We start from the raw sequence: 9,295 nt of genomic DNA on the forward strand, positions 1-9,295 counted from the left end.
AAATACTTGAACTCATTCAATCTCTTGAACACATGAACTTAACAAATGTTTACAGAGTGTTCCAACCCACAAAATCAGAATATACATTCTTCTCAGCAGCACATGGATCATTCCCCAAAACAGGCCACATACTTGCTCATAGAACATACTTAAGTAAGGGTAAAGGAACTGAAGTTACCCCTGTATATTACTAGATCATAGTGCAATGAAACTGGAGATCAGTAGCAAAAGAAACCTCAAGCATTTTATAGACACATGGAAGTTGAACCACACATTTCTGAAAAACCAATGGGTCACAGAAGAAATTGAAGAAATCAGACAGTTCCTACAATTAAATGACAAGCACAATACAACATATTGGAATCTATGGGACACAATGAAAGCAGTCTAAGGAGGGAAATTCATAGCAGTGAATACTCATATTAGGAAAATAGAGCGAGCTCTGTTATACAAACTGATGCTGAATCTCAAGTTTCTAGAGAAAGAAGAGCAGGACAAACCGAAAGCTCATACAAGGGAGGAAATTATAAAGATCAGGGTAGAAGTTAATTCAATGACTGAGATACATCATGTAAAAGTACAAGATCCCAATGCTAAATGTAACTGTATTGTTTTCTTTAAATGTATCAATAAACTTAATGGCAAAAAAAAAATAATGCAGTAGAGACTAATAGAATGACAAAAAATTCAATGAAGCCAAGAGTTGGTTCTTTGAAAGAATAAACAAAATTGACAAACACTTAGCCAACCTTATTTTAAAAAGGAAAGAAATGGCCCAAATCCATGAAATTAGAAACAAAAGGGGTGAAATTACAACAGATCCAAGCAGAAATCCAGAGGATCATCAATACCTACTTTGAGAACCTATATCCCAATAAAATGGAAACACACAAGAAATAGATTCTTGATACACATGAATTACCAAAGTTGAATGAAAATATAAAAATTATAAACACCCCAATTCAAAATTCAGTGAAATTGAAAACATAATTAAAAATTTACCAACAAAGTAAAGCCCAGGTACTCCTCATGGCTTCACTGCTGAATTCTACAAGACATTTAGGGAAAAACTATTGCCACTACTGTTTAAAAACTTCAGTGAAATTGAATACCCCTGAATTCATTCCTGGAAGCAAGCATCACCTTGATCCCCAAAACAGAAAAAGACCCGTCAAAAAAAAGAGAACTACAGGCCCATCTCACTAATTAACACAGGTGCAAAAATATTCAGTAAGATACTGGCAAACAGTGCAGAAGATCATCAAGATCATAAACCCTGACCAACTGGAGAACTCAGATGCAAGGATAGTTCAACATACAGAAATCAATAAATGTAATGCATTTTATTAATAGAGCCAAGGACAAGAACCATATGATCATCTCAATAGATGCAGAGAAAGCATTTAACAAAATCCAACATGGATTTATAATAAAACTTCCAAAAAATTGAAATAGATGGTCTCTACCTCAATCTGATAAAAGCCATTTATGAAAAACCAACAGCCAATATCATACTAAGTGCTCAAAAACTGAAATCCTTCACACAAAAATCAGAAACAAGACAAAGATGTTCACTATCATCTCTCCTGTTCAATATAGTTATGGAAACATTAGCCATAGCAATTAGACAAGAGAAAGAAATAAAAGGAATAAAGATAGGAAATAAAGAGGTCACATTGTCATTATTTGCAGACATGATACTGTATTTAGAAGACCCGAAGAACTCCACCAAAAGTCTTCTAGACTTAACCAAATTCAGCAAAGTAGTTGGATACAAGGTCAACACACAGAAATGAATAGCTTTCCTGTACATGAACAACTGACTCACTGAATGAGGAACTGAAGAAACAACTCTTTTCACAATAACCTCCAAAAAAAGGAAATACCTAGGAATCCCCCTAACAAATCAAAGACCTCTACTCTGAAAACTATAGCACTCTGGAAAAAGATTGAACAGGATATCAGATACTACACTTAATCTTAGCCAAAAGGCCAAGAAGCGATGAACAGGATATCAGAAAATGGAAAGACATTACTTGCTCCTGGGTAGGAAGAACCAATATAGTGAAAATGGCCATACTTCCAAAACTGCTATATAGAATGAATGAAATCCCAACTGAAATTCCAGCAGGGCTGAGGATTTAGCTCAGCGGTACTACCACCTGCCTGACAAGTGCAAGGTCCAGAGTTCAATCCCTGGTACCAAAAAAGAAATTCCATCAGCATACTTTGCAGACCTTGAGAAAACAATCCAAAAATTCATTTAGAATAAGAAGAGATCTAGAGTTGGGAGCTAGTTCAGTGGTGCTGCTGCCTACCTTGCAAGCACAGGGTCCCGAATTCGATCCGTGGTACAAAACAAAAACAAAAAACCCCACAAAAAACAGAAAACAACAACAAAAGAAGAGACTGGGCTGGGGATTTAGCTCAGTGGCACTGTGACTGCCTCACAAGTGCAAGGTCCTGAGTTCTATTCCTGATACCAAAAAAAAAAAAAAAAAAAAAAAGAAGAAAGAAGGGAAGCGGGGAGGGGTGAAGGGAGGGAGAGAGGAAGAAGAAGGAGAAGAAGAAGAAACTTAAGAGTACCAAAAGCAATTCTTGGCAATAAAGAGAAGGTAGGGGGTATCAAAATCCTTAACTTGAAACTATACTACAAAGCTACTTAGATAAAACAAAAACAAAAATAGCATGGCAAAGAAACAGACCCAAGGACCAGTGGAACAGACTAGAAGATGCAAAAACAATTCCAGATGCACTGAGCCACCTGATCTTTGCCAAAGGAGCCAAATACCCTCACTGGAGAAAAGAAAGCCTCTTGAATAAATGATGCTGGAAAAACTGGGTTTCAACTTTCCAAAGATGTCTCTCACCATGCACTACATTAAAATCAAACTGCATTAAAGATCTAAATATTAACACAGAAACACTAAATTGGCTGTAAGAGACTTAGGTAGAATTCTTGAAGACACTGGTATAGGAAAAGATTTTATGAACAAGACTTCAGTTGCCCGTGAATTAGCACAATCAACAAGTGGGATGTCTTCTTATTAAAAAACTTCTGCACAGCAAGAGAAACAACCAATAATGCAAAAAGATAATCCACAATGTGGGGAAAAATTTTCACCAGCTCTTCCTCAGACAAAGGTCTACTATCTAGAATATATAAAGATTTAAAAAAGATCAGACCTCTCAAATTTAAAGACCCAATCCAAAAATAGCATATGAACAGACATTTCTAAGACAAGGAAGCAAAAATAGCAAATAAACATAAAAATGTTCAACATCACTGGTCATTCAGGAGATGCAGATAAAAACAACACTGAGATTCCACCTCACTCCAGAAAGAATGGCTGCTATCATGAAATCAACCAATAACTAATGCTGGTGGGGCTGTGGGGAAAGAGGAACCCTGTTCCACTGTTGATGGGAGAGAAGACTGGTGCAACCACTGTGAAATCAGTATGGAGATACCTGAAAGAACTAGGATTGGAAATCCCATTTGATTCAGCTATTCCCCTGCTGGGTATCTTCTCCAAAGAATGAAAAGAATCATACCACAGCAATATATATGTACCACGTTCATAGCGGCACAGACTGTGATAGTTAAAACTGGGAAACAGCCCAATTGCCCATCAACTGGAGACTGGATAAAGGAAATGTGTGTGTGTGTGTATGTGTGTGTGTGTGTGTGTGTGTGTGTGTGTGTGTTTTAAATAAAATGTAGTACTACTCAACCATAAAGAATGAGAAAGCAGAGACATTTATAGCTAAATGGATGTACATTGAGGCAATACTCGTAAGTGAAATAAGACATGTGTAACTACCAAATAGTTCCTCTGGTGTGAGAAACTAAAAGTGTAAATAAGGACTAAAAAGTATAACAGATAATGTGAAATACGAAGAAAAGGGGCAAAGGGGAAAGGAAGTGGGAGGGGTTGGGGAAAGGAAAAAAGGGAATGGAATTAATATGAGAAAATGAAAAAAATGGAAACAGAGACTTTGTCATTAGGGAGGGTTGGAGGGGTTGAAGGGAGGGGAACAAAATAGATAAAAATTAAGAACCAAGATATATTATGTAAATGTTCAAATTTCCAATGATGGATATCATTATACTGTATACCAAAAATGTACCAATATAATGAATTAAAAAATAGGAAATGAGTTATAAAACAAACCTATAAACGGTGAAGGAATGTAAAGAGAATTATACTATTGAAAATTTATTTCACTGCTTATGAATAAATAGTTTGTTATTTGAAGATACTGAAGAAGTGAAACATGCATATTGTAATTTCTACTAATAAGCTAATATAAAATAGGCTTAACGGTTGGTAAAAGAGATATTTTCAAAACACAGTAGAAATTTTCATAAATATTTTAGATAACAAAATCAAGGTTTCTACCAGCAAACTGTCCCTACAAACAAAATAATAGCAGTATCATGCAGAAGAAAGTCATGCTAACAGAAGTTGAGAGATGGAAGAATGAAAAATAAAAGAAATCTATAGTGGCTAAAAAGGCTATGAAGACACAAAAAATTTCAATGTCTGCATCAAACAAAAATTTTGAGGGCTTGGTAATGTCATCTGTAATCAGATTCACTGCAGAAGAGGAACGGGGTCCCATAGTCGCATACTCAAGAGGCTCAGAGGGGAGAATCACTTGAGCTCAGAAGTCAGAGAGCAGCCTGGGCAACAGACTGAAGTGGCCTCTCAAAAAAAGAAAAAGAGGCTCATTAATTGTTTCTACTGTCATAAATCATTCACCAATTACTTTCAGACCCTAAGCCAGGGAAAACATCATGTGAATTCCTCAGTGAATACTGGATAAGGAAGATGTCACATTAAAGATAAAATTATGTTCAAGAATGACTTAAACATGGGATGTAGCTCAGTGTACTCTGTGCCTGCCTGGCAAGTGCAAGGTCCTAATTCAATCCCTGGTACAAAAAAAAAATGACTGAAAGAGAACTGCAGGTTCTGCTTTAATAAGTTCTATTCAACAGGTTAAATTTTAGCTCCCTCCTATTTTTTCTCCTTCCTTCTAGTGTCTTTCTTTCCACCAACACACTTAAAGGCTGTGATCCTGTATTAATAAAAAGATGAAGTCTAAAATTTATGGTATTATGATAACATTTCAAAAGGTGTCTGTGAGGATTATGTGCAAAGATTATAGCTTACCAGAGGGCTGGGCATTTAATTGATACTCACACTTTATTAGTAAAAAATTAAATTTTAGGGACAGGGGATTTATTTAGCTCAGTGGTGCCCATGCCTACCTTGCAAGTGCAAGATCCTGAGTTTAATCCCTGCTAAAAAAATAATTAAATTTTAAAGGCAGTGAGCCAGCTGTGGTGGTGGTACACACCTATAATCCTAGTACTTGGGAGGCCGAGGCAGGAGGATTGCTACAAGTTTAAGGACACCCTGGGCTACACAGTGAATTTAAGGCCAGCCTGAACTACATAGCAAGGGCCTGTCTCATAATTCCATAAATAAATAAATAAATAAATAAAACAAAAAGTAAATGAAGTGGTTACAGAATTCAGTGTTCCTTTTCTCTGGGTAATGGTAGGTATAACATCAAGGAAGGGCAGTCATGTGCTTCAAAGGTATTCAATTTTACTTCTTAAGCATGAAAAGATACACTAGTGTTAGCTTAATATTCTCTAAGTTGTATATATACATTAGTTCATTCCTTTGTATAAAGGATAATTTTCAAATTTTTAAATAGTAAAATAAAAATTCAAAATTGTATATCCTATATGGTCCTATATCTCTTAAGGTCCTCTGCTTCATCACTTTAACTCTTGGCAGCCTCCCCCAAGTCACTTGTCTATCCTCAAAGTATGAATACTCTTTCTGAAACATGCCTGAGTGACTGTATTTGCTTTTCCTCTCATCTGGAGTGCTTTTCCCTAGATTTCTACCTGGCTTCCCCTCTCATTTAATTCAGGACTTCCTCAAACACTTACAGAACAGTATTCCCTAATAAACCTACAGCCTGTTGCTCACTTATTTATATTGTTCCATCCTCTCAAATTATAATATTATTATATTAGTTTCAACACCATTCTTCCTAAGAAAGCCTTTAGTAGGAGAATGTCAATCAAGTTCACAATGGAGGACACAAGTTTTCCAAAATTGCTATTTTCACCTTAAAGCTCAAATTTTAATGGTTGTGAAGAATACCATTGAGTGTGGTTGCCACATCCTGTAATATTAACACCAAGGCAGGCAGAGGCAGAAGGATTTCAAGTTCAAGGCCAAGCCTGTGCTACTTAGGACAACAGGACAACCTGTCTCAAAAGATAGAAAGAACTGAGGGTGTATGTAGTTATGCCCCTGGGTCAAATCTCCAATACTGAAAACAAACCAACAACAAGTTGTTTTCCTTAAACTGGCAGGCTCACTTCATCACTTTTTAGAAAATGTTACATATACAAGTGTGAATAACCATAGTTCATCCACTAGTTGTTCTTTCAAGTAAAAAAAAAAAAAAGTATTCATTCACAAAGTGGCAATGCATGTGCATAAGTCAAACAAATGTTTGCTCTTGTGACAACCAACCATCACAGTTGAGGATGCAACAGAAGGGTTTTATGTGACCTTTCCATTTTGTCACATGGAATATTAAAAAGATGTATACTCGAGGGTCAAGATTTAATAAAATTTATACTTTTACTGTTTTATTAAGGATATCCTTAAGAAATTTATTTTTGTTGTTGTTGTTTTGATGCCAGTGATCGAACTTGGGACTTTGTGCTTGTGAGACAGGCAGCAGCACCACTGAGCTAAATTCCTGGCCCCTTAAGTTTTTTACTTGAGTCTCTTACAGGAACAGAATAACAATAAATTGATGTCATTGTCTTAACTCATGCCATACAGGCAGCAATCTCTGTTACCACTGCTTTCATACCAGCAGGGCAAAAGGCAATTTGCACCTTATTATTAAGAGTTTTGCCCTCACAGACCCCTCAAGGAGGTCTTAGAATTCTCAGTGCTCTGCAGACCACACTTGTGGAGAGTTGCTGTTTATTCAACAGTATTTTCTCCCAGTGTGATTTTTAACTGTCCACTTTTTTAGGTTTTTTGGTGGGGAGGGTACCAGGGATCAAACCCAGGACCTTGCACTTAGGAGAAAGGCGTTGGTACCGCTGAGCTAAATCCCCAGTCCTGCTTTATTGTTTTTTTGATTTTTTTTTTTTTTTTTTTTGGTACCGGGGATGGAACTCAGGTCCTTGTGCTTGCAAGGCAGGTGCCAGAACCACTGAGCCAGATCCCCAGCCCTTTATTGTTTTTTTGAAACAGGGTCTCACTACATAATTCAGGCTGTCCTTGAACTCACTAGGTAGTCTAGGCTGGCCTTGAACTCATGATGATCCTCCTGCCTCAGCTTCCCAGAGCTAGGATTACAGGCATGCACCACTAGCCCAGATCTACTTTTCTAGTTTAATATGTAGACTCTCTTTCAAAACACTTATTAAACACACACACACACATACACACACACACAGTGAAATGAAAGGCTAAATAAATGACTCACTTTGAACTTGTTCATTTTCCACTGTTCTTGGGAAAGAGTAGAAACTATGAGGCCAAAACAGGGAAAGTTGAAAGAGAGAAGTCATAAGAGGCAGTATCTTGCAGTTCCAGGAATCATCTATGAGAAATTTCCACAAACATTTTAGTAAAAGATAACTAGTCTTGGACCCATCAAAAAGAACAGGAAAGAATGAAATGCTACCCATCTGTCCATTGATGACTTTTTTGTTGTTGTTTGTTTTTTTTCAGTACTGGAAATCAAACTCAGGACCTTGCACTTGCCAGGCAGGCGCCAAGCTACTGAGCTAACTAACCCCTCCAGCCCTAATGACTTTGACATAATCTCGAACTTGGGATATTTTGAGCAAATATAGACATTCCTTTCCTATTGGCTGCTCTGAAAACCATGTGTCTGTTCAATGAATAACACAAACGAATTGAAAACCTAAATACTGATTAATAGATTAAATAATAATGTATCCAAACATGGAACTCATGTCTGGCATTATAGGTGATGTTGAAGCAAATATTTATTGATACTAAAAGCTTTTTAAGTTACATGTGATAATTTTTCCTGTTAATAGTATAAACCCCATAATTAGAAAATCATTTCAGAGTTTACAAAAGTGAGACATGTCTTCTCCCTAGTTTCTCAAAATACAATTCCTGAAATACCATATTTTACCTAAGTATCCTATAGTGAATCTGGAGACTTCAGTTCTATCAGCTTTATTAACACAGTGGACTGTCTTAGTTATAATACTTTTACCTTTAAAATGAGGAAGCATTAATTTTCAAAAACCCTTCATGCGCTATTATCATCCTTTAAAATCTTCACTCAGGACCACATATCTGGACAATATCCTGGGATTCACTGCCCTCCCAAAATTTAGGCTAGGCTTGGAGTAAAATTTACTAAAGCCTGGATGGACTCTAACATGGTCACCTAATTTGCTGACACTGACATATATCTAGCTTCTAAAACAGTAGTTGGCACCAGAATGCCAAACAGGCGCTTCACATGTGCAGTAAAAGACAACTACATATCATAATTTTGAAGCCTTTTTCATAAGCAGCAGAAACCACTTCTAGCTTCGCTTAGAAGCCCAGATACCATGAGGAGGAATACAGTTTTTATATATTTATTTTTTAAAATCTCTCTTTCATCACCTCTCTCCAGAAACTAACTTTGACCTGGATAGGATTCCCAGATTCTCAGCAAAACTTATAACTGAATGTTCAAATTGGTCTTGATTTACTCGGCAGCCCACAGCCCCTGAAAATAACTGACCCAAATGTTGGGCGAACCCAAGATTCTGGAACTGGAACACTCCGCGGTGAGGCTGGATTGAGTGCACCCCACGGATGGGTTCTGAAGGCTCCCAGGGAAAACCGGGCGTTGGGTACCAGCAAGGTTGGATGTCAGCACAGGAAAGGATGTGATCCGTGTGGGACAGGGGCCTGGAATCCCACCGCCAACTCCCGGTGAACCAGCGCTCTCGGAGTCTGTGGAGCTGCTGCTGCTGACAACGGAAGGTGGATGTGACACCACCTGAAGGATGGTCGTGCGGCCTGAAGGAGGCAATAATGGAACAGCAGCATCCTGGTGACAACGCGAGTAGCTCACCTTTACTGACAGCCTCTCACCCTGACAGCTCCGACTCAGCGCAGCAAAACCCCTGGTTACCGTGGTAGTCCCTGTGTGCGCGACCACGGCCCGTCCCCACGCCGGGCTGTCCCTCCCCGCTCGG

General features: G+C 37.8%; 1 protein-coding gene and 1 pseudogene across 5 annotated transcripts in view; both read right to left on the reverse strand.

The window, feature by feature from the left end:
• Znf25 (zinc finger protein 25) overlaps window positions 1–9,243 on the reverse strand; it is a 28,726-nt gene extending 19,483 nt beyond the window's left edge. For 2 of the 5 annotated variants that reach the window (XM_033762008.1, XM_010625251.3), the window contains exons 1-2: window positions 8,836–8,914; window positions 7,546–7,662 (exon numbers count right to left, since the gene is read on the reverse strand). In XM_033762008.1, the coding sequence (XP_033617899.1) occupies window positions 7,546–7,560 (15 nt within the window). In that variant the 5' untranslated portion in view covers window positions 7,561–7,662; window positions 8,836–8,914. Of the gene's footprint in view, window positions 1–7,545; window positions 7,663–8,835; window positions 8,915–9,171 lie in introns of those variants that run through there. The other 3 variants (XM_033761998.1, XM_033762001.1, XM_033761999.1) reach the window with 3 other exon arrangements.
• On the reverse strand, window positions 1,924–2,004 carry LOC117285551 (annotated as a pseudogene).
• Window positions 9,244–9,295: the final 52 nt, after the last annotated feature.

The sequence above is a fragment of the Fukomys damarensis genome, unplaced genomic scaffold (genome assembly GCF_012274545.1).
Source record: "Fukomys damarensis isolate Sample0158 unplaced genomic scaffold, DMR_v1.0_HiC HiC_scaffold_1, whole genome shotgun sequence".
NCBI classification, from domain to species: domain Eukaryota; kingdom Metazoa; phylum Chordata; class Mammalia; order Rodentia; family Bathyergidae; genus Fukomys; species Fukomys damarensis.